The 27,044-nt window shown below is 43.5% G+C and overlaps 1 protein-coding gene across 1 annotated transcript in view; it reads left to right on the top strand.

Moving 5' to 3' along the window:
* Nucleotides 1–27,044, top strand: part of LOC138505058 (mucin-2-like) — an 894,965-nt gene that overhangs the window by 302,301 nt on the left and 565,620 nt on the right. Inside the window, exons 17-18 of the mRNA XM_069625383.1 lie at nt 7,175–7,425; nt 20,117–20,169. Of these exons, the coding sequence (XP_069481484.1) occupies nt 7,175–7,425; nt 20,117–20,169 (304 nt within the window). The remainder of the gene's footprint in view (nt 1–7,174; nt 7,426–20,116; nt 20,170–27,044) is intronic.

Genomic DNA, 27,044 nt, shown 5'->3' with positions numbered 1-27,044 from the left:
CACGCAATTGCTGTGGCAATACCCCACCTGGTTTCCTCTCCGTCCGCTATGTACTGGCAGAGTAGGTCAAACATGGCCTCCTGTTGGACATCCACCATCAACAATCGTGTCTCCAGGGTTCTGGAGGGGGCTGGAGTGGTGGGTTGTGCAGTCACGTGGATGCCATTTTCGGGACTGTACTCCTCAGAGGTGGCTAGGTCACAGTCCCGGAGGCAGGGATCAGCTTCACTGCAGGTGGGTGACTGCAGGTGTTGGGGTGAGGGGGTGGGCACGGGGCTCGGTGTGGCCAGTCATGTCACCTCGGTGTCTCCCCCAGGCTCCACATTGGCATCAAGTTCTTCCCCAGTGGAGGCGGGTGCTTGCAGGGACTCCCCTTGGACAGGTGTGGGTGTGGCCTGCTTGCCTCCAGCGGAGGTGGTGGTGGTGGTGGTTGCCCTCTTCCTAGGGTGTGAGGTGGGGACCCTCGCAGTTGCCTATTGGGTTGCTTCTTCCTCATCAGTGCCTGGGGGGGTAGAAGAGATGCAGGGCATCAGTGATGGTGTGACATGGCAGAGGCATGAGATGATGCGGTTCATTATTCATTTGATCATGCTTTCATGTCTTACAGGTGTGTCACGCAGGGTATTCAGAGGGGGCATGTTAGCATTCACTGCATGGCAGGTAGCATGCCGTTGATTTTGGGTTTGTGTGATGTATCACATGGGCAAGCTCCAGGTGTGTTGGCTGTGTGTTGGTTATGGGAATTGGCACTCAGCATGCATTTCAGTGAGGCAGCGTTTCGCCCGCCATCTGTATTTGGATATGGTCATGTGGGTGTTGGGACATGCATTGCCTTGCCTAGACTCTCTACCACTTCACTTGTACTACGTCATGGTCTCCCCTACAGGGATCTGCAGGGTCACTCACCTCCTTCCGCGGTTGATGCCGCACCCCTCTCCATCTCGCATAATCCCTCGATGGACTCAGGACTGATGAATCTGCTGGCCGTCTCCTCCCAGGGCATCAATTTGGCAGGTGGGTTGGCACCCCCGCCTGTGGCCATGGCCTCCCTCCGATTGCTGGCCATGATATTGCGTACCCTCAACCGGAGGTCATACCACCGCTTCCTGCAGTCCCTCACACTGCGCTGGGTGGTACCTACGGCTGATACCTTGCGGGCTACCCCCTGCCAGATGTGCCTCTTTTGTTGCTGCACCTCCCGCTTCTTGTCGTGGGATTGTATTGTGTCTGCATGTGCAGCAAGAGTGTCCGCTAACATGGTGAACTCTGCGTCTGAGTGACGCTGTTTACACAGCCGGGAGGTGGTCTTCCTGGTAGCCTTTGACATTCTCTATGGATTTCCACTGCGCTCTCTGAGTATCGACTGGTGGTTTGGGAGTATGGCAATGGATTGTGTTTTTAAAGATGGCCGCCGGCCCATTTCCCGTTCCTGCGCGATGACGTAATTTCCGGGTCCGTTTTTTGCAAACACGGTAGTACCATGGTGGTATTACCGTGCTGGTATTTAGGGGTTGGTATGAGGCGGTACCGCTATCGGTGGGTCCCGCGATGCCGGTATAGGGGGGTTGGAGGGCCTTTAGCGGCATGGCGGTATTGCCATTACCAGCATGGGGGAACGCGCGTGCTCGCGCACTCGTAATCACCCGCTATTAGTGGGTTCATACGAGCATGGACCCGCTCATTCCGTCATGCGGCTAATGAACTCGCTTTTACCGGTCTACTCGTAATGAGGCCCATGGTATCGAGTTACTGTATTAGACCCCACTCAGAACAAAGGTGTCTCCCTTTGTGTCACTAAAGGGAAGGCAACCAGGGACAAAATCATGTCCCGGATGGTTAGGACTGGCATGCAGTATGAATGTTGATCAGAAGGAGGTGATGAGGATGGTGGAAGAGGCACGATGTCAGTATAATGGAGTGTTTGATGAAAACTTCAAAGTAAAGGAAAGAATATGGGAAGTTGAGGATTGGGTACTGATTTAGAATCCCAGGTACAGGCTCAAATGTGTAGAGAAAGCATTTTTGGGACCAAAAAGGATTGCTGCTGTGAGGAATACTGCGGTAGTGGTTGATGGTGGAGAGGTGTGGTCCAAGGGCAGGCTGGCATCAAGTGACGAGGCATCAAGTGAAGAGAGATGGGAATCTCTTAAGAATGGAGTTGATGGAGTGATAAGAAGAGGTGGGGAGGAAGTAAGGAGTGTGGACAAGGAAATGAAGAGTGTTGGTGAAGAGTGTGGGTGGACCTGTCAGTGGAAGAATTAAAAAATGTAATTTAAGTTTAAAAATGTTCTTTGTGGTTGATTACAAATTTGATGCTGGCATTGGTTTCTTAGGAGAGAGCCTCTTTAGTTCAGTTTTAAAAATATGTTTTCCATTGTCATGGTTCAAGTTGTGATGGCTGGGGGGTTATGTTAATTTGTTGCTGATTCCTTGTTAAGGGGAAAGATGTGTGTTATTTTAAAATGTTCCAGAACCATGCGTGGTTCTGAAACACAGTGGTGTTGAGAGGAAGAGGGCGGCAGAGGTGCTTGCTGCTCTCTGTGCTATCCTTTAATAAATACCTACTTACCCACATCTTGTTTCAATCCTCCCAACATAACCCTTTGTCGGGGCCCAACGTTCAAGCATTTGTTTTCTGGAGCATGGGCAACGATTGAAACACATTGAGGGCATACACTAAAGAGAGGATCACTTTTCCACATATATTTATTTTGTTATTGATTAAACATTTTTGTAAGATGGGTGCCAGGCTTAAAAAAAATAAAAGATCATGGACCTCATTACAAGTTTGCCAGTGCCAGTGTTTCATTGGTTCCCACTCATAGAGTCCTATAGGATTCTATGGGTATGGGGAACAAAATAGTTACCGGTGCCTGACTTACCAGCAGCCGGAGTTGTAATAACCCGGTGTTACCGGCAAGCCAGGCGCTGTTAACTGTTACCGGCACAGCTACAGCCAGACTTGTAATGAGGGCCCATGTATTCCAGCAGAGCCTGACAGTAACAGTAGACTGCCCCAGGAATGAGTGAAATGGTACACATTGGAGCAGTAATTACTAAAGCAGATTAGGTATATTTGTCAGCAACAGGTGAGTACCATATTGAATGGTACATTGCATCATGTGATGAGCCTCCCCAAACAAGAGTGAAAAAGTATAAGTTGTAGTGGGTAAAATGTTTTTTTTTTAAAAGTTCAAATACATTGCCAGGCAATAGGCAGAAATATGGAGGTGCCGTATACCATGCTTTTAGTTCAAATATAAAATAAAAAAGGACACAGCAGTAGTAGAATGATCCCTCAAGAGTGGCAGTACATTTGTGGACTAATAATCTGCATAATGCAGGACTTTTGAAAAGCATTAGAACAAGCTTTGTTTAAATTAAAGACAGGTGTGCTTATATCAAAACTAAGGTAGCATCATATGTCAAAGGAAACAAATGAGGGCATATAGCAGATGGTATGTTACTATGAGAACAGGGGAACACAGCAGCATGTCTTCCAAAATACATGGGTTAGTATGCACAGATCTTGCATATGTCATACTTGCAGTGCATTCAGGGTTTTCAAAATGATAGAAGGGGGGGTTAAAAGGAATAAAATTATACATATTACCATAGCAACTTTATTATTGAGGTTAATAGAAGCATTGCCAGAGCACAATAATAGGGACTGTGGAGAAAGAGGCATCATAGAAGGAAAGCACCTATACGCCAGCACAGGGAACAATACAGTAGAATTATTAGCTAAAGGAACAGTTTATTTTGCAAGTAGGGAGCACTACAACATTCACAGAACTAGTTATTATTCCCGATTTCTAAACTGCCCTTTATGGCCTTACCAGTATACAGCTTATTGATTTGCAGGCACACAAGCAGCACAAGAGAAAAATGATTTGAGGATATGAAGAGAATATGTAATGTCCCCTAATGGGTTTTCTACGGGGGCGGTAAGGACACCGGTGCCGGTAATCCCTTACCGCTCTACTACGCGGTCCCTTAGCGGGTCCCTTCCCTAATGCCTGGTTTTACCAGGCGTTATGGAAGGGACCCGTTAAGGGACTTCAGAGCTAATAACGGTACCGCAATTTGCAGTACCGTTATTAGCACCTTCCCCCTTCCCATTGAGCCCTATGGGGACTGAAATGGGAATGGGGAATGGCTTTTTCAATGGGGATTTACCGGTCCCGCAAAGGTCTGAATAGACCGGTAAGTCCCCATTGAACGGGACCGGACACGGTACCGGTATTGGAGGTAGTCATGGCACTAATAGCGCCATGACTACCTCCAACCTCGTAATGAGGCCCATTGTTCACCTCTTTCCTGATCCCGGGTGTCCAAGCAATCAAAAATGTGAAATGGCTCCAGGTCACATGGTATGAATTAATTCAGCTTGTCAATCATTCAGAATCTGCTTTTAATGCCATAGATGCCGAAATGAGGGCCTCTGCCTTATGACACTTCAGGATCGCTACTCCCTAGACATTCTTACTGCAATGGAAGGTGGGGTATGTAAAAGATTGGGGTTTCATGCTACACATTCATGTCGCCCAATGATTTGAACAATGGGACCGTATTATATGCAATCAAAGCTTTGCATAATCTACATGAGGCCAAGGAGGGAGAGGCTGGAATTAAAGATGATACTTGGATAGATTCATTTTTCACCTGGGTTCCATCATGGCTGAGTCTGACTGTGAAGATGCTTATTCACATTTTCTTTTTTTGCTTGTCCTCTTTTGTTCCTGCCATGTACTTTTGAGATGTTCTGCCAAGCTACCTCGAACAACCCCCATGATGTCAGTTACTCAGTCTGTGGGTAGGGCCACTTCATCCCAAAACATATAGGCTTGTAAACTGAGTCAGGTGTGAATCCAGGGTTCATTGGGTTTCCAGGAATTGTTTTGTGTCCTCCACTTGATTTAAAGAATTATGTGGAGTTTTGGGTAGATTGTGGGAAAAAGGGGAATGGTCGTTTTTGCCTTGCACACTGGAGGAACATGCATGCAATGGAAAGGCAATGTAGGGTGTCTCTAGGGTTAGGGTGCCAAAGAGGATTTGATCAAGTAATAGGGAATGAATTGTGTAGTTAATACATTAACTAAAGTGGTGAATGTTGGGGTGGACATTCGATGTCCCAACACAGGAAAGAAGTTTACGTTACGCAGGTTGTACTAGGCCGTGATGCAGCTGGATTAGATGCAATGTTTCAACTAAATATGTGGCTTTGTGTAATTAAAGTAATCGGAATAAGTGTTACTTAGTTTGTAGTTTGGGATATATTTTAGATTTGCAATATGTAGCAACATAATTAATAGTAGCATGGATACAATGTTGTTGTGCAATGTAAAACTTGCAGCACTTAGAGGCATGTGACAGAGAGCTTTGCGCATATGAGATAGATGCTCGCTGAGGGGAATCAATTGTAAGGGGATGCAGTAGTTTTGAAAAGAGTATATGTGGGGATTCGGACATTGAGAAACATGGGGTTTATTGTGGGTACATGGAGATATTGCAGAGTGCGGTTTTCACTTATTCAGGGTCTGCATGAGTCGCAGAGTCTTTTGGTTTGCGAGAATGGTTTTCAGCTGGCTTGGAGGGGTGGATGACTGAGTGCATGGAAGGTGGTAGGTAGCGAACCACATTTGGGCCACTGGTGATAGCATCGCAAAGGGCTAAAGGTGAGAACGGGATGAAAGGCAATCTGGTTTTGTGGGCAGGTTGGGTTTGTAGATACAAGAAGCAATCTTCCTGATAGTACGTAGGTTCGTTGTTCAATGACCAGGGAAGTCTGGTTACATGGTGGGTTGAATTGTGGGTTAGTTAATAAAACACATGCGAGGGGTACTTAGGGGCAAAGTTTGTCTAGTGTGTTGTGTGCTCTCAGGGAGGTGAACTGGAGATGTGCTGAGGGCTGTATGATTTGAGATGGTAGTTGCATATAAGTGGCATGAATGGGTGATAAGAATTTTACTGCTGGTTAAAAGGAATTATTGTTTTTCTCCCTCCTCTTGTTTTTGAAGTGTTTATGAAAAGCCTTGCACATCATGTACTTGGTTAAAGTTTCTCTGACAAATGGGGCAAGTTAACTGTTGAATTGTTTTGAGTAAATGATCCAATTATATTTTAAGATGTTATGGCTGATTACAATGAGACCACATGTTTAGTAAATGTGTCCAATGGGGTTAGAGAAATGTATATGGGTAAGATTACCTTGTATAGGGTAAGCCAATAGGAATTTGTGGGATGAATTGTAACAGAAAATGTGTAGTTATGTAAATCACGTAATTCTGTGTAAAAGCTTTAAATGTTTTAAGACTGGCAAGGGATTGTTAGTTTTCAGCTTCAATAGGCTGACTAACCCCTTCCGGACGTTAGCATGCAATAAAACCTGCTTTTCTGACAAAGTGCCTTTGTTTCTTTGTGGAAGCCATTCTTTCACATTGGTATATTTGAGTCACTTCCTTACAGGTACAATCCCTCAAAGCACTCTGCATGCTGCCAGTCTATGTCAAGGTGTGCAGTGTATATCTCAGGGGTCTGCAGCCTTTGCCTCCCCGCGTATTTTGGACTATGCCTCCTGTGATATCTCACCATTGTCTATTCTGGTTAAGGCCGGTGGAAGTTGTGGTTCAAAACATCTGGATATCCAAAGGCTGCAGACCGCTGGTGCATGTGATCAGCACAGGATTCCCCGGTAACAACTAAGTATGGCCTGTTCAGATGTGCCAATTATACTTGTATTGCAAGCAGGCTGTCACATACAGACTCGTTCTTTAAGAAGGAAGGAGGCGATTTAAAAATGGACAACATATTTTAAATGGGGAAAAAATTAAATGGGCAACACATTTATTTATCTTTGACAGTTTTACGTTTTAGGAAGCACATTGAATTCATTGTTTTTAAATGATGATCATACATCTCTAACCAGGATTTTACTGTGACTGCAATATTTGAAGAATACTTGAATATTAAGTGAAAATGATGTTGTGTATACTATGAAATGTTAAATGTATCAGTATGATATATTTAGGTAATTATGTATTTTTTATATGGTGTTGAACGTTTGATTTAAACCAAAAGTGCACTTTAGATAAAATAAACATATACTTTTTTAATTCTAAAAAAGTTGTGTTCTACGGTGCTGTTTCAATTTCTTCTCCCTTCAATGCCCTAGATAACATCACAGCACCATGCCCTGAATCCATGACATTCAGCTACGATGTTAACTCCTGCCAGCGCAGCTGTCGCTCTCTAACTGAGCCTGAAGCCACATGCAGGATTACATTTGTTCCGGTGGAAGGATGTGTCTGTGAACAGGGTTTCTACATCGACAACACCGGAGTATGTGTACCCCAGTCTGACTGCCCCTGTTACCGGAATGGCAAGATCATACGTCCTGGCGTATCAGCATTAGAAAATGGCATTGTATGGTAAGAGAATCAACAAAAAGACTCAGGGTTGGGGGGTTGAGAAAGAGGAAGGAGGTGCAAAAGTGAGATACAGAGGGAGAGAGAGGGAGCAAGAGAGAGAGGGTGAGAGAGAGAGAAACAGAGAGAGAGAGAGAGGAGAGGAGAGAGAGAGAGAGAGAGGGGAGAGAGAGAGAGATCTATGGAGCCCATTTCCAGTAACAAAGGATTGTGCTCTTATCATCATATCATCATATCTATAGAGGGTTTCTCGTTGGATAATAAACTACATAAACCTATAAACTAAAACTACATAATAAACTACAAGATCTAATGGTGCACGTTTTTAAGTATTACCCTCTATGCATTTTAATATGAAATGTAAAAAATAAGTCAAGTAAATAAAGGCTTCCCAATTGCCTATAATTGATTATTCGAGTGGGTGGTGTCATAATTTCAGTTATGAAAAATAATTCCCAGTGCAATATTACTCCTGTGAACATGGGTTTTCCAATTATGAAAATGCAGCCTTTTTGTGTTTTGAGTTTATTAAAACTTTAACACAAAATGTAAAATACATAAATAACAAATCATTCAATATACCATACCAATATACACAGATGAATGTTAAGGCTGTCCAAATGATGCACATTAATTAATACATTTCATTTCATATGAACATTTTCTCCCCAAAAATATCGATAATTATTAAAACCTTAACCAATACAATAGATAAGGAAGCTGGTCACTCATTAACCTAGCCTAGAACTGTGCAGGCTCTTCACATTTGATACCAATTTCTTATATAAGAATTGTTCATATGTCACTGGACAGTCCACTAGCGAGGTTTCAGTGTCTCTGAATATTTTACAGAGACAGCAGAATCTTTCTTTACTGCCCAGGCCTCTTATTGTATTCCACCTTTGTAGGGTGCCCAATAGATTAAACCAAAATTGCATGTAAAAATGATATTTTGGATTGGTAAATTGTACGACATAAACTAGCATGCTATTGCATTTTCTATGGTGCCTGGCGAGTTCCAAATAGAATTTGTATTTCCCTAGCCAATCATGATCTTTTCACCATTCTACCAATTTTATTTTCTTGTAAACATTTCCTGGCTTTTGCATAAGCACTACTTTGTCTAATTCAATAATGGTGAAAACGCTTTCGCAACATTCTGTAAACTAAACCAAGGGCTTATTTAGATTGTGAATCAATTATTTATTTAGGTCCACAAATAAAGACGCCTGAGGCGGATCTAATATTTTCCTATATAGCCTAGGTCGGAACATGTTCCAGGAAAAGGGGAAGGCAAAGGCGGCAGAGATGAGGCTGCGGGATCACACATTTAGTGAGGGTGACCTGCAGGTGCTGGTGGATGAGGTTGTTGCTCATGTGGGTGAGCTGTATGGAAGCAGATAGCGGAGGACCTCTGTCCAAAGGAAGGCTGCCATATGCATACAGGACAAGGTTGTGGCAGTGGCCATTGTCCCACAGAACAGTGAAGACTGCTGCAATAGGTGGAATGACATGAAGGCAGGATTCTCAGCCTTATCACCAAGCAAAGGCATTAGATATCCACCTCAGGAGTAGGCACCATGAAGCCACTCGCCCTGATTCCATGGGAGGAAAAGGCCAGCTCAATCCTACACACAGAAAGGATAGAGGGGATGTCGATGGGTCTTTAAGTTTCCACTCCCATGTGAACACATTGGACAAAATCATGGGCCTCATCATGAGTTTGCTGGTCTGGAAACAACGGTGCCGGTAAGCCTACTGGCACTATTGTTTCCGGATTAGCAAACTTCAAGTCTGCCTGCCGGAGCCGCTGTGCCTGACAGGTCTGACCCTGCCGGGCACAGCAGCTACGATAAGCAGACTTGTCACGGGAGCACCGGCACTGTTGTTAACAGTGCCGGTGCTCCCGTGTCTCCATTCCCATAGCGTCCCACAGGACTCTATGGGAATGGGGATTAACGAAATTGCTGATGCCTGACTTCCCGGCTGCTGGACTTGGAATAGCCCGGTGGCACCAGGAAGTCAGGCATCAGTAATTCATTCCGAGAGCCCTATGTGTCCCTCAGCATAGATGAGTCCAATGGTCAGGAGAATGGGAAACCACTTGGCAGTCTGTACAACTGCACAGAGAATATATGCATGTGCAAGGGAAGGTGGGATACTGTTGTAATACACATGTAATGTAGGGGAAATATGCATGTGATGCCATGGAACCATGAGAAGCACCCATGTTTGCTGTGAAAGTCCATGTTGCAAATTGTACTCGCTGTGTCACCACAACAACAAGCCATAATGGCAGGCCCACAGGCAATGTTTCCATGCATGTAATGTGTACACCCTCAGCAGACAATACTCCCACCTTACATTACCGGTATTCATTGGCCTGCAGCCAACAATGCCCTTCAGACTAAATGTCTGTACAATGACCATTCTTCATGTTTCATGACTGTCTCGCCAGTCCATTTACTAATATGCATGATTACTGACAGCATGTCGTTATCTACCCAACTTCACAGTCAACTCAGGCTGATGAGGCAGGGCCCTCCACTGTCTAAGAGACCGACAATGCTTTCAGCGCACGTACATCCACCCCTGCACAGGCCAGCCATGGGAGTAGCAGGAGGAAGAGCATGAGGGGGCACCAAGGCTGCATCACAGCAGAGCCATGTCAGCCGTGCCAAATGTGTCCAGTGGCTACTCCACCAGCACTGCAGATTGCACAGATGGCACTGTAGGTGCAGTACCCCCAGCATCGGCAACTTCCACTCCACAGCCGACACCTGTGACGATCCCCAGAGAGCAACATGGTGCCAGTGTGACACAAGGCACAACACCTGCATCTACCCATCTGCCCCCTGATGCGCCATTGTCACCTCAGCCAGACATTCATTTCTTCACCAGGTTGAGCCGGACACAGGGACAGATGGCAGTCATGCAGATGAGCAGAATGACACTGGTTTCAGGTCCCTGTGCATTAGCCCTGGCCCTCTCCATAGCCCACAGCCTGTGCCTCAACATTCACTGGCAGCAATCCGGCAGAGGCTGGACGCCATGGAGACACACTGGGTCACTAGACAAAACCTGGCAGAGATGCAGGTGCAGCATCTGCAGGCCATTTGGGACAGTGTACAGGAACCCCAAGGCAGTTCTCAATGGCGACATCTGCCATCTCATCTCTGGGCCAGAGGATGAGGGCACACACAGAAGGCATGTCGGCCTTTGCCGAATCCATACATCCAAGCATGTTCCTCACCCTGCAACACATCCAGACCAGGAATCAGACCATTCCCCCTCCATCACCCCCACGGAGGGGTCATTGCGTGGGACCCCACGGAGGTCTTCATTGCACAATATGGCCCCTACAGTGCCTGAGCAGGCTGGCATGGGCAAGATGCCACAAATGTGACATGATGTGATAACAGTATGTCACTGGGCACAATGGAGGTGGTTGGGGAGGGGTTTTGGGGATGGGGCGGTGGGTTGTGAGGGATGTACATGACAGTTCTCAATAAAAAAGCTGTTAACTTGAAGAAGTACAAAGACAATGCTTTTTGGGTGAAGGTGATATATTTCAAATGTTTGTATACACAAATGTGTGATGCCTGTGAATATTTAAGTGACTGGAAATATTTTTCTATGAGTTCTTGATGCACCAGGCATCCGTCCCTGGCTTCCTCATGCTCCCTGTGAGGTGTATATGCAACAGCAGACAGTGCATCGTTGTCTGCTGGTGGAGGCATGTCCAGATCAAGGGGTAAGGGGACATTGCACCTGAGGCAGATGTTGTGCTGCATGGCACAGGCCCCAAATATCTGCCCAACCTACTCAGGCCTGCACATGATGGACCCACTGATATTTACAGGAACCTGAGTAGTGCCTTCAGCAGGCCAAAGGTCCAATCAATGCTGAGCCTGGTCCTGACATGTGCCAGTCTGTAGGCCACCTCCTTTGGCATATGGGAATACCCAACAGGGGTCTTCAGCTGTGGGACCTGTGGGTAACCAGAGTCACCTGCAAGAGCACAAGTGACAGGTATCAGTCACATTGAGGATGCATGGCATGTTACATGGTTTGTTGATGGGCACTCGCTTGATGCAGTTATGGTTAATGTGTACATTATTCTTTTCATTTTCAGTTATTGCATGTAGTGTGATGTACTACGGGGGTGCATATGCATTGTCACTTTGAGCTACATTGTGAACACAGCTCAAACACTAGTTGTTCCAGTCATGGCTTTTGATAGGATTTCCAATGTGCATGTTGCCTGTGTTGTGGCTGTTCTATGCTATCAAGCATGTGCCCTGCTGGGTGATTGGTTGTTTTTGTGCTAGTTTGTAGTGTCTGCGTTCCTGCCGCAATGGATTCTCATACATGGTTTGCAGGATAGATGCCATCACTGTCTGGCAGTATTGCATTGGCTGTGTGCAGTGTCAAACTGTTCCTTCGGCTGTGTAGCTGTGTGTGCCCTATGCATTGTGGTTCCTGTAGTTACTTGTTTGTGCTAGAGTTAGTTGTTGGGGCAATAGTAATTGCTGGCATTCTTCTGCATAGTCCTGCTGGGCCTATCCCTGTGGGTTGGTGGATGTCATGTGCAAAGTGATAGGGTAGGTCCTGCCTGCATTGCCAACATATCTTGGCTTTCCCTAATATCTATACTATATTGATGACACGTTATCCAATTATGATAATGTTGTTTTAGTTCCTTGAATATCTTGATTTTTCAACATCAGTAATGGTATTATCTATCTTAGTCACTTTGATTCAATTTCTCATATACAAATGTAGCCATTTGCACATTATAACTCTTGATAACAGCCAACCTTGCACACATTACCAGATGTCATAGTTCTCCGGTTCATATGTATCAATATTCATAACACCCTAGTTGCCATTTCACCTCATTTGCTGTGGCATGCATTACCCATTTGTATAATGACCCACGTAGACCACATTGACAGTTTTCATTATGGCCCAAGTTGCAGCACTTTTGTCAGGATCTTGCCATTATAGTTTCTCCCCTTCCTTGCTAGTCATAAGTAAAGGGAAGTCTTTCCCTGAAAATCATGCTGCTCGAATACAGAACTCGACAACGCCTTTCATGAAGTATAGGAATTCTTGTGGTAAAAGAAACAAAACATCTGGGCAGTTCTGAAGCTAAGCAAGATGTCAGGGTTCCTCTAGACAATGACACTGCTGAGAATAATGGTTACAATGCTCTTGCACCTCCACTGCAAGCACCTAAGAAGCAACCACCAGCTAATGATGAATGTTGGATACAACCATCCTAGAAGAGAAGCAATAAATGACATGAACAAGCTAAGCTCTCCATCTCTACTGAATATAGCGTAACCCAAATTTGGGGCCACAACCAACATCCACCACTAACCTCAATATGTGGGTGCCATGCAGGGACATTTCCATAATGGTCAACCTGAGTAAACCTTCAATCCTGAGATCTTGAATCAAACCGCAGCATAAATTGCCACATCACCCCAACATGCCACACTGCCTTCACAGAACCTTAATTTCTGGTTATAGTTTTACGACATGGCAGTACACCCCTTTGCCACTTCCCCCAGAACCTTTGGATTACAAGAAAACATGCAGCTCAACTGAGGAGAGGCGAGTAAGAGAACAGGTGCCCATGATCTGGCACACAAGTCTAAGAAATCTGAATATTACAAATATAATAAACCTTTACTCCACTGATATCATGCAGAAAGGGATTTGGCTCACCTCTGTAATTGAGGCACAGGAAGTTCAGGATGTACCAACATATCACTGGAAGGTTATGTATGTTCTACTTCTTCCGGTCATATAGCACAGAGAGTTGAACGCTCGCCCCTGGTATCTATGCGCAGCCTGCTGTGGCAGGCTCGAATCCCACCAAGGCCAACTCAGCCTTTCATCCTTCCGAGGTCGGTAAATTGAGTACCTATTGGTTACACATGGGTGTGTAGCGCTATATAAGAAATAGATAGTGTTAAGTTTATTCTGAAATAAGACCACATCCGGAAAAACGTGTGATTGCATAAAAACAAGAAGAAAAATGAGGAACCTTTGTCACAAATTAACATAATTATGATAGGCCAACTAAGTCCCTCCATCTGACCTAAACATTCCACTGAAACAGCTCTCACTTCCATCCTCAACTCTCTCCTCTCTGCTCGGCATGCAAAGCAATCATCCATCCTTATTCTCCTTGACCTCTCTGCCGCCTTTGACACTGTTGATCACCCACTCCTCCTACACACTCTCTCCTCCTTTGGTTTCAAGGGCCCTGTTCTGAATTGGCTATCTTCCTACCTTTCTTCTCGTTCCTTTACCGTCTCATGGGGAGGTCAGACCTCTTCTTCCTTCCCTCTAACATACGGTGTTCCACAAGGCTCTGTACTTGGTCCTTTCCTCTTCTCTCTTTATACCTCACTCATCGCCCCTGTTATCTCTTCCTTTGACGTCTCCCATCACTTTTATGCTGATGATACTCAGCTCTTTCTCTCTTTCTCCTCCTTCACACCTGACCTCCATCTCAAACTCTCCTCCTGTCTCACAGCTATCAAGAACTGGATGTCCTCACGCTTCCTCTCTCTTAACACTGATAAGACAGAAGTCCTTTTCTTCCCTTCTAACTCACTTCCTCCTCCCTCTCCTCCCCCATTCATCCACTTTCCCCCCTCCAACCGCCCTATCTCCTCCCATGCTCGTAATCTAGGCGTTATATTTGACTCCTCTCTTTCCTTCTCACAACACATTTCACTTAGCCGCTACCATCTATACAACATTCGTAAAATCCGTCCTTCCCTCACATTCCATGCGACCAAACTCCTTATCTCCTCTCTCATCTTTTCCTGGCTATTCTACTGCTCCCCTTTATTCTTTGGACTTCCTGCATCCCAGCTTACCCCCCTTAAATCCATTTACCACTCTGCCGTTCGTACTCTTTGTCTCCTTACCTCTCGTGATTCCATCTCCTCCTTGCTCTCTCATCTTCGTTGGCTACCTTTCCACTTTCAGTTAAAATTCTGTTTTCTCTGCCTTGTTTTTAAATCCTTACATGGTCTAGCTCCTCCTTACCTCTCCTCCCTTCTCACCTTTTACTCCCCTCACACTCTCTTCGTTCTGCTGACCGTTTCCTCCTTACTGTACCTCCTACCCCTTGTGCTTCTTCCAGGTTCCGTTCCTTTCAACTCCTCGCTCCTCTTCACTGGAACGCACTCCCTCTCTCAATCTGCTCTTCCAATACCCTTCCCTCATTTCGCACGTCCCTTAAATCCCTTCTCCTCCACTCTCCTCCTTGAAGATCTGATTATTCTCTCATCCCCCCTCTCTCCCTCTTCTAACTCCTTAACCCCCACTCCCTTCTCATTCTCCCACCTTCCTATTCTTCACTTGTTCTATCCTTCTCTGTTCCCCCACATCAATCCTACTTCCTCTCCACTTCCCCTTCTTCACAGTTAATTGCTTTTTGCACTGTTTTTGCTGTCGAATGATTCATCATGTAATTTTGCTCACATTGTTCTTTGTTTATGGTTTATTGTTGTCCACTGTACGAGTTGTTCCATTGTACCGCGCCTTGCTATAAAGCGCTCTATAAATAAACAAATCAATCAATCAATCAATCTGTTCATTTGTTTGAGGATGATGACCTCAAAATAGACTGAACAGTCTTCACCCAATTCCTAAACACAGCTCCACAAAACTAAGAAATATAGTAAGAGCCCCTATCACAAACAATCTTCATAGAAATATCAGGGAGATAGAGGCCACAACCAAAAATATGATAATGAACCCTAATGCAAGCAAATGTTGGGTCTATAAAAAGTGTCCACTGATATAAAAATGACAGTGCAACCTCAGAGACACAGCATTTCACAATAAAAAATGTTAACTATAGTATGCCATCGTACAGCCACATGCATTCCTGAAGCTCTGAGCAATCCCACAGTTAGGAGGTAAGAATAAGTAATTTGAACAGTCAAGTAAACCACAATATACTTGTGAACGTTCTCCACCCAAGTGGGACCCAAAATGAACTTCCGACCAACCCCAGCATAGTTCCAAACCTCTATGTCCTACAAGTGTTTCATTGTGACAAATTCCTAAGACTTCTTGTTCACTCAGCAGTGGTGACATTCTTGGAGAAGCTAAACTCTAGAGAATTGTAGCACCACAATGCCTTTTTAAGGTAAAGCTGCGCTTTACAAGTCCCATTACAATAACATACCATTAGGCACAAACAGGAAGTGATCTAAAAATGAAATACATTCTTCCTATCAAATCATTCCTTAAAAGGAAAGAGGACAGCGTTACATTTTCAAATGTTCTGCTCTTAAAATTGTTCAGATCTAAACAAGAAAGGTGTGAGCTTATCCTGCTACCGGCTTCAGAGTAAATATAGTCAAAGCTAGGATGCCATCAACAACTAGCTTTGAATACATCCGACACAAGTTGTCCAGCTTAGCATTATCAGAGGCTAGAAAATAGGTGATGACAAAATCACATCAAGTAAGAACGCATATCCCAATGCGATTGAATCCTTCTGTGTCGCTGCCAGACTACTTGCAAATGTTGGTAATCTGATGTAATTTCAAAATGAAATCATCCTCCTAACAACAGTACCGTTTTCATTACCTGCAACCCTTGTTCTATCATGTATCGTGCATTTGAGACAGATACATAATTAGATGTTCAACTTGACCATCATTTTAAACCTGTAACAATACAGCTTCCATATTTCTATGGACAAATGCAATCTCTAAAATAAAAGATCTATATGCATTAAGATTGTTCAAGACACGCCCTGAAGGCAATATGGTTTCATTCACAGTATCAAACATATCAATTGGACACCACTTAAACACCAAACTGCTGACCTCGGTCTGTTCCAAGTACATCTCAACTGGTCCAGTGCTTAACAGAGTGAAGGCCTAAGACATTTGACACGAAAAATAGAATGCACCTCAACAGTATTCAAGATTCCTTTCAATTTGAACTTTTACTCTTAGTCCAATTTGCTACCTGTGGAAGATGAACTTCACCAACCAACCTCTGCTTCATCGCCAGACCTGGCTGGCTGAATCTATTTCCCAGCAGCTTAAAAGAGCATACTAGACATTCCTTCGACTAAATGACAAATACTAAACAATATATTCACAAGCTTTGTCCCCTCTAGTTTTCCCAGTAATCTTCAGATGGACCACAACAAATCATACCTTAACCAGCTTATTGCCTTCTGCCAGGTTATGCAACCCCCAAAGCTGACTTTACCGTCCAAGTTTAGGCATGTATCCTCCCAAATTCTTCCTATTTGGCTTTGTTGAATTTTCCATCAAGTTAACCAGTTTAAAGGTGAACCACTTCCAGGGCATCCTTCAGCTCTTCTTTATGGTGTGTGCTCAGTAGGGTTATAGTGCTCTCTCTTTCTCTTAGGTCTCAGCAGATATTTGCTTATACTTTGATGCAAGACAAAGCATCAGAGTACCATGCTTCAATCCACAAAAACCGTCTACAGCAAAAATCCAACACCAGTCTGATTGAACATCCTAAATATTGGCAAGAATAGTTAATAGTCAAACCCCAGAATCAACCGATGATGTGAATGAACATAAAATGGACCAGTAAGGTGTCAAAAAACTCCACGAGCATGCCTAATTTCCCAGCAGGCTTGAAAAGTAGATAACTACTCTTTGTTACATCCATTACTGCATCTCTGCATTAAGGCAAGGAGACTTCCATACTAACATTTTCAATTTTATAATTCAAGAGTGTCAAACTCTAAGCCACAGCTGGCAGCTTCTGTGAATGAGCTACCCCTTGTGTTAGATACCGCTAGCACTTCAACCATGTAAGATCTTGAATGTCCTACACATTCTATGGTTCTTAGAAGAAAAAGGCATCCCATTCCAGAAGCCTCTCTCTCCATCCTATTTGTCATATAAAAGGTGACATATTACTTAGAGGCCAAAACCACTAAGGCGGTTAAGAAGCCTTACTGTAAATATAAAAACACAGAGAAAATCGAGACACACTGAAGCCAATCAAGTGTATGAGCTGCATAGGTCATGCGTTCTCTGACAGAGAAAACATTACACTTATGAATTGTGATGTACATCCAGCTTGTCACGGCCAATTAAGTTGTGAGCACTAGTTAATGATGTGGATTGAATGGCATGATACTGCAATCATACTGGAACATGTAGTGTGAGTACTATCTTCCACACAGAGCCACTAGAACGGAACAATAAACTGTAGAATTTGCAGAACATGCAAAATCCTATTTATTCACTGCCAATGATGAACATAAATAATTGGGTGATGCTCCCCCACCTCACTACACAGGCTCTAATTCCCCTTATCATTGCAAAGGAAGGACCCTCCAACCAAGGCGTAACAATAAAGTTGACATCTACGGATGCTTAATTGACCACAATGCCCTAAAAGGCCACACTGGCCCATCATTGCACTCAACTATCCCCACCGACAACAGGTTTTGAGCTTACACTTTGGCAGAACAACTTTAACAGTTTTCATAATATTCCAGTTCCTCCTGCAGCTATGACTAAATTCAATATGTAAACAAAATAAAAAAATAGCCCATAGGTGTCCCTTTGCGAGAATGAACACAGTCCATTGTTCTTTGGGAAGGTACCCACTCGAGATTCCGCCGCCACATTTTAGCTCACTGTAACTTTCACAGATGGGAAATATCCCTTTGCATAACAGTCTTTGTCCCACCCACATGGGCAGTCCAGCACTGAAATGCTATGGCAATTCCCTTCTGAACAAGAGTACCAACCGCAATCCCATACATGTGTTTCAGCCGTGTCGGGCCCCATCAGTGAGGTGGAGCTGTGCCTCTCTGAGCAAAGTGAGAAAGGGGTCCACGTCTGGATCACACTAGGAAACTTAGGGTGACTAAACCTCAGTCCCTCAAATAATCAAAATATAGTCCATATGTGCCCCTCTGTGAGAACAAACATGGCCCATTGACCTGTTCTTTGGGAAGGTAGCCACTCGAGAGTCCACAGCTCACTGTACCTTTCACCGGTGGGAAATATCCATTTGCATATGAGTCTTTGTTCCACTCACATGGGCAGTCCAGCACCGAAATGCTATGGCAATTCCCTTCTGAACAAGAGTACCAACAGCAACTCCATACACATGTTTCAGCATTGTTGGGCCTCCTCAGTGAGGTGGAGCTGGGCCTCTCTGAGCACAGTGTGCAAGGTGTCCACGTCTGGATGACGCTAGGAAACTTAGGGTGACTAAACCTAAGTCCCTCAATTAATCAAAAAATAGTCCATAGGCACCCCTCTGCGAACACGAACACGGCCCATTTACCTGTTCTTTGGGAAGGTACCCACTCGAGAGTCCGCAGCCACACTTTAGCTCGCTGTACCTTTCATAGATGGGAAATATCCATTTGCATATCAGACTTTGTCCCACCCACATGGTCAGTCCAGCACCAATATGGTATGGCAATTCCCTTCTGAGCAAGAGTACCAACAGCAATCCCATACACGTGTTTCAGCCTTGTTGGGCCTCATCAGTGAGGTGGAGCTGTCCCTCTCTGAGAATTTTACATTCAATATGTCCCCAATTTCAACACACCTAAGGGGTTTCTATACATCTTCTTAAAACCTAAAATCAGGGCAGCTACATTGCCCACCCATCCTCCATGCATGAACACATTTTAGGAGGCCAGTTACAGCAATATTTGTTCATGCATTTTCTAAACTCAGGCATCTGCTTATTCATTAGTATACATACATGATTTGTGGTAAAGGGGTGTTGTTGGCCTGGAGTGTTGGCCACCTTTTGTTGTAGTGCTTGTATTTCAACTTGAAGGAGCATTCCTTCGAGGGGTTGATGTTATGGTGTTAGTCATAGCTTGAGTTTAATGCACAGTTTCACCTCTTCTGTTTCTAACTGAGATGTTGTCTTGATCACCTCAAACTCCAGCTTGATTCTAGATCTTCCTAGCAATTCTATTTGCCATAGGGCATTTTCGCTCTTTGATGATTTGTTTCCTGTGAAAATCAAGCCATAATGTTAGTGCCACCGTGAACAGATGTGATAGTTTGAGTGAAGGGACATCTCTTTCTTCGAAGGTCAAGGGAAGAAGTGAAACTGTCTGTCAAGATCTCAAAGTTGTGGCACTGATTATAGTTGAGCAAAGATGGGAACCATGTCTTATGTCACCAAAGCCGAGGCATCCTCTAGTGTGCTTCATTTTCTCAAACTCTTTTCTGTACTTATTAGGAAGATACACGTGCTCCAGAAGAGAGGGGGAGATGGCTTGGGAGAGTTACCTTAAGTGGCTCAAATGAAGGTGTGCATCATCAAGGGGGTTGTTCACATGGCCATGTGTGAGTTTTGCATATGATCACAAGCAATGCACTGAATGTAGAATGCCCATGTACAGTGATCACACATATATAGATGATTGTCAAAGAGAAATGTGGAAATCAGATGTGTGCACATTACAAGAGTCTTCTTGGAACAAATCATCATCAAATGAGTTTGTCCCTCACTTTTGGGCTCAAGCCATTAACAGATATAGATCTCTTGCTCATCAGTGTTGGACACCTTCTCTGTAACAGAAATATTATGTATGCCTAGCGGGGCTCAATAGAGCACAACAAAACTCTAACCAACGTCTATCTGACTCTTTCCTTTTTCTCTTCCAGCACCTGTTCACTGGGGCTAATAGACTGTGTGAAAAAGACAACCCAGAATTTAGGTAATGTATTCCCTTCATATAAGATGTGTGCCGGGGTTCCAGAATGGGGTGGTGGAACCACATAGGTGGATGGAAGCATTGGTGAGATAACACAAATTGTCATATTTAGACGATGAGAGGGTGTCGCCCTCATTCAGCCTCACGTGACATGTTAAGATTAAATGTGAGGAGCTGTTGCTCTGCAAGTTTTTCAGGAGGACAAAGCATGTTACAGAGCATGCCCCAAAATGTGGTTTTGTAGCGCAGTAGCACTTTCTGCCACCATACACAGTCTTGTTTTGATGATAAATTAGATAAAGGAGAGCCTGTGCATGCTGCCAAAGCAATGTACAAAGTCATCAAATTGTTACAAATTGTTACAAGTTGTTACAGAAAAGAGCGTGTGCCCGCAGCTAAGATATGATATTCTAAAGCAAATAAAGGAGGGTTTACTTTTACTTATAGTCTATACAACAGACCTACTTGATGAGCAGATAAACAACTTGTTGATAAAATAATAGGACAAAAAATCCTGTTCGCCTTGAAAGATGTTTGTAATAGTGTGACTCAACACACCTTGAGAGCTATGCATTTTTTAGTGAGTGAGGGGCAACGTGAGATAACATATATACTTGTAAAATAAGCCTCCTTGGTGCTCCATTCTCCAAAATTTACTTCAAGATATACATTTCGATTGGTAAGAATTTTGTATTTTAGAAAATGTGTGTTGAAAACATGTTTTACATGCTGTTAATAAATATGGATGACAATAAAATATACAATTGTGAGATGTAACTAAAAACATGTATTTTGTACACAGTTCATATTACAATACAAAATACACAAACAACATGGTGCCACCTTAGTGTCTAAATTAAGTAAAAAATGATCCCTAAATCGTTGTTTTTATCTTCTTAGGAAAGTCCAACTATTGAATTTCTCTTGTGAATGACATCTAGGGTTCATTGTAATAGTGTGACATCGGAGATTAAATGTTTTCAAAAAAACATTGCAAAGTGCAAAGCAAAGTCCCTCGAAGCTTTGGTGCTTATCGGTTCCAAAGTTCAAGCAGTTTACATCATCAATTACCTTTAAGCACCTTATCAAACTCTGAAAGACGTTTATCCTCACTATGAGCCCACTGCCTTGTGAATTGTTAACATTTAATTTCCCAGAATTTGCTTCCACTGTTCACTAGCATTGTTGTTTCTGTCACGTCCAGTCAGGCATGTAAAGTACTATTGTGCCATAAATATACATATTTATAACCCAATCCTAAACATTTTATTTTCACTTTGGGCACACTATAGTTTTTGTTGAATTATTATTTCTCCATTAGACCAAAAGAAAGGGCAGTGTCCCTTGGTAGTGGGAACTGTGTTATTAATGCCTGTAAGTAGATGATGTGTGTCACAATATAAAGACAGTGAAAAATGAGTGATTAGAGCTTCTGAAATAGTTAATAAAGAAGGCAGGGAGAATATTCCAGGATTCGGTGATGGCATATTCCTACTTACTGCTCTCTCTGATTCCATTACAGTTTAATGGTCCTCTGAGCTCCTTCAATGGATACCAGATGTCCAACCAAGTAAAGCATCAACAAATTGCAATTTCCAAGTGGTCGGTTCACACCATGTGTGCACTATATGAATTATGTTTTTTTTTTGTCTGACTGTAGGGAACATTTCTAACTGTCTTAACTATGCATAGATCGGTAGAGACTGTTCTCCCTCTGATAAAATTATGATTTTGTTTCTCACCTGCTGGGAACAATATTACATGCAGACGTGCCATCAATAAATCTGAAGTAGAAATGTGTTGATGTAGAGTCATGTCACAAGTCAGTATAGATCAGTATCTTTTGTGGATTTGTTCTATCGATTTCATATTTAACACGTCTATAAGCCAGCCAGTGGCTGGATTTGTCAAAGAACTGCATTTTTTTAAAACGGCAGCAAATAGGCCATCAATGTATTGTGTTTTTCCAGGAAGTGAGAGAGAGATCTATCTCTGTAGGATGTCTGGCCTAATATTTAAATGTATGGGCAGCTATTCCCAATAGGCATCTCTCAATGGTAAGCCTTCTGACATCAACACCTGCGACCTTCCATGCTCCTTCATTCTATTTCCACTAGAAAACCCAGCAGACATGATTCAATTCTATTGTTTTGATCTCCTTGAATAAGGAATCCAAGTTCTTCTTTTTTTTGTTGCAATGTAATAAAAGAGTAGACAGCGCAGAACATTCTTAAATGGCCACACATCGTGGGAGTGGATACATCTGCATGGTTATTATGAACAAAAAGGTCTTTATGAAATCATTCCCCAGTTATGATATACATCAGTAGTTGTCCTTTCATTTATTATGGAGCTCCTGTCAGAGATATAAAATGTTGTAACAGGGGCATGCTCAGATATGAGTCTGGCTTCTATTGACAATTGATACACACATTTCAAAAGTAATATTTGAAAGAAGGTGCATCAATACAGTATATTGACATGTGTTGTGAAGAATAAATATAGGTATTCATTGGCCAATAGTTTACAGATCCTTAAAGTGTCACGGAGAGAAAACTCCTCTATCATCTGTGATGCAGTAAAGAAGCCAAATAGTCTCAAGGTTTTCTTGCACCTGTTAATGGGTGCAGAGTTTGCAGTGAGATTCAACAACCGAAATGCTCTCCTTAGAATATTCACAGGTTGAGGTTTACAGTGCAACTTTGCACTTTCAAGGCTCTCTCTAGCCTCTACCCAACTTCAGGTTAGGTGGACAAGGATTTTGTTAGCCTTTTCACACTTTCAATATAGGTGTGGGACTCAACTGACTCAAGCCTCTCATCAGCCTCTTGACAGGTTTCTGAATATTCCTCAGACATTCAGGAGCAGTGTTGAGACTCAGTAGTCTCAAGGTTTTCACCATTCGGCTCCCAAACCTGAACTGCCTTAAGCTATCTTCAGCAAACAATACACAGAGATACTATAATATATCCAAAAGCAGAGCAAACACATATATGAGACAAACTGAGGTGGGCAACTAAGAATTCAATAGTCACTTCATGCTTAAGAAATATTAATATCTGTAAGATAAATAGTTTATCTTTACACTGTCAGTGAAGACACGCCACTTATCACATACTAAATAATCAAAACGTTCTTCATACTCAAAGTTCATCAATGGAGCCTGAAACACAACACATTACAATTATACAAAAGAAATGTTTACATACATCACACATAGAAACAAAAGTAATAAACAGAAAGGAAAAGCAATATTAATAGAACTCTGTATGACCCAACATGTTTCTTTCCCATAACCAAACAATTACAACTGATTCTCGGGAAATTCTTCAGGGGTACCAGTAAAGGGTGGCAGTATCTTTGCTGTTCTTTCCGAACAGAGAAGTCTGGGCTGTTCCAATTTGTGTTGCTCTGCAAAAAAGGATAAAAAGCAACTAATTAATTGTTGCTTCTAGGCTAATGATTAATCATTGCCAGAGAAGTAATGTTATGTAGAGTCTTTAAGTCACTCACACAAGTTCTACATAAACCTACTGGTAGTAATCAATAAACAGCGGTAAAGGGTGCGTAGGAGCTTCAATACGCCGAGACAGTTGTACCCTGTGGGGGTGCAATGAGAAAGACCAGAGATTAGTGACACACTGTCACTTATATATATTGTGCCACGGCTATTATACAATGTTAGAAACTAGATTGACACCAGTGTATCATATTCAGAAGTCTGCCTGGGACTAAGGGCCTCATTACACGGATGGCGGTAAAGGATTACCGGCACCGGTAAGGGCATCGGTGCTGGTAATCCCTTACCGCCCTACTACGAGGTCCCTCAGTGGGTCCCGTACTTAACGTGTGGTCAGACCACACGTTAAGGACGGGACCCGCTGATGGACTTCAGAGCAAATAACGGTACCGCTAATTGCGGTACCATTATTTGCTCCTTCCCCATTCCCATTGAGCCCTATGGGGGCTCAAATGGGAATGGGGAAGGGCCAAGGTGAATGGGGAATTACCGCCCCCACCAACCTTGGAATGGGGCGGTAATTCCGCCATTCACCATGCCAGACTCCGGCGGCAACCATGGCGCTACTAGCGCCATGGTTACCGCCATCCGTGTAATGAGGCCCTAAGACTCTTGTAACGACTTATTTCGAGTGTGTAGTTCTTCTCACACAGTAGGCCTCATCATGAGTTGGGTGGTATCCCCAGCGGTATTACCGCTGGGGCTATTAGCATTACCACCAAACCCCCGGTGCTATTAGCACGGAATCACGGGTTTGGCGGAATGGTAAGTCCCCATTCCCCATTGGGCCAATTCGGGAGCCAGGGACAATCTACAGATAGAAGTAACTGAACAAGTTAATCAAGAACAAGCTCAAAACCAGGTAGAAATGCAGTACTTGGACCCATTTCAAAACTCGCCAATCGAGGGAGAACACTTGAATATGGATCAATATCAAGAATATGACAGATACAGCAAGGAATATGTGAGACTGATCTATGATACATCGGACGACAGAGTGGCCATAAAGGTTACAGTACGTTTGTGTGGACAAAACATACCGTTTCTGGTTGATACAGGTGCCACAGTGAATGTGATGAGTGAAAATGCATATGAAGGAATAGCCCACATATACCCTTTACGATCAGCAAGAGCCCACATTTGTCAATGGGGAGCCACACAGCCATTAGCCTCTAAAGGACAATTTCAATATGATCTAATTCACAAGGGTCACTGTGTGTCAGTCAACATACATGTCATAAGTAATCCATTGGTGGGTCGGTGCCTTATTAGCTGTAAGACTGCCACTGAGATACCGCTTATTGATGTCAAATATAAACAGTCTGAGATGATACAAGGGTTTCCTCCAAGACATCATGACCTACAGGTATTTTCAGACAAGTTATTGGACATTGAGGAGTTAAAATACACATTTTAGAAATTGTTCCAAGGTGTTGGGAAGGTGTTGGGAAGCTGAAAGACAGTGTAATACATCTGCACATTGATTCATCTGTTCGTCCTGTGCCTCAACATCCTCGACGGATAGGTTTTCATCTTCAGGCCAGAGTCTCTCAAGAGTTACAACAACTGATTGACAATGATATCATTGAGAGAGTTGATGGTCCCACACCTTAGGTGTCTCCTCTGGTGGTGGTACCCAAAGCAGATGGTCGTCTTGTGTTGACATGCGTATTCCAAATACTGCAATACAAAGGGAGAGACACCCTGGGCCCAACATTGAGGATATGACCATTCGACTAAATCAGGCCACCAGATTTTCAAAGTTGGACTTGAATCAGGGGTACCATTAATTGGTAATTGATCCTGAATCTAGGCTCATTACAACTTTTACCACACATCAAGGTCTGTTTAGATACAAGCGTCTGAGTTTTGGCATCTCTTCTGCTGCTGAAATATTCCAAGAAACGATTACGAGACTCATAGCACTAGTAGAAAATGTGTTTAACTATAGTGATGATATTTTAGTATATGGCATTTCCCAAAGTCAGCATGATGAGGGATTGAAACAAGTTTGTAAGATTTTGGAAGACAATGGACTAACTTTAAATGGCCCGAAGTGCAATGTCAATCAACACAGCCTACGGTTCTTTGGTCACATATTTTCAGAGAAGGGACTGAAAGCAGACGCTGACAAGATAAATGCCATCCTGGGTCTGAAAGCTCCAAAGTATGTGGCGGAACCGAGATCTTTCTTGGGAATGACAGGTTATTTTGCTCGATATCTTCCCAACTATGCAATGGTGACTGATCCGCTCAGGCGATTGCTAAAGAAAGATATGGCATTTGTGTGGAATGAGGATTGTATGGGTGCCCTTGAAACAATCAAAAAGGAACTGCCTAGTTATCGACAACTTGCTTATTTTGACACTAGCTGGGAAACCGATATTACAGTGAATGCCAGTCCGGTTGGTCTGGGTGCTATTTTGGCCCAGACAGACCCAAAAGGGGGGCCGGTAAAATGCATTGTGCCATACGCTAGTAGAGCTCTAAACACCATTGAACAAGCATATTGCCAAGCTGAGCGGGAGAGTCTTTCTGCAGTGTGGGCATGTGAGAAGTTTAGACATTTTGTGATCGGCAGGCCATTTACTCTCAGAACAGATCATCAAGCCCTTTGTCGCTCTTTAAGAATCCTAGAATTAAAATACCTCCATGCATAGAGAGGTGGGGCATACGCTTGCAGGAATAAGATTATAAAATCATTCATAAGCTGGGAAAAGTGGCCAACCCGACAGACTATTTGTCTCGACATCCTGAAGGGGTACCTGAGAATGAGATGCAAAGTGAGGCAGAGGCGTATATATCATACTTGTCTCTTAATGCCCTGCCTCCGGCCATTACGAAGGAGGTTTTTGTGGAAAAAAGCAAGGCCGATCCCACAATTCAGGCAGCTGTTTGACTTACTAGAGCTGGCAGATGGAGATGTCTAGACACAGAACATTTTGCAGAAGAAGTGGTGGACAGGAGAGACCTACAGAGGTTGGTAAGAGTATGTAATGAGTTGGCTGCAACTAACCAAGGAGTGCTACTCAGGGGGAATCGGTTGGTCACCCCAAAAAGTTTGCGAAAGGTGCTTGTGATGCTGGCACATGAGAGTCATTGGGGGATTGTGAATACGAAAAAGATACTGAGAAATCAAGTGTAGTTTCCACACATGGACACAATGGTTGAAGATGCGTTGCAACATTGTTTCGCTTGTCAAGTGACTACATCCAGCCCGGCCACAGGCCCACTTCAAATAGTGCATTGACAGATGGTCCGTGGCAAAGGGTGGCAATTGATTTCTATGAACCATTGGAGGAAGGAGGCCATCTGTTGGCGGTGGATGAATATTCACGGTTCCCTTTGGTGAAGCATG

Source organism: Ambystoma mexicanum, chromosome 11 (assembly GCF_040938575.1).
Source record: "Ambystoma mexicanum isolate Mex_15411 chromosome 11, UKY_AmexF1_1, whole genome shotgun sequence".
Lineage (NCBI taxonomy): Eukaryota > Metazoa > Chordata > Amphibia > Caudata > Ambystomatidae > Ambystoma > Ambystoma mexicanum.
Note: the sequence above shows the minus strand (reverse complement) of the source record. Positions and strands in the feature narration are given on the sequence as shown.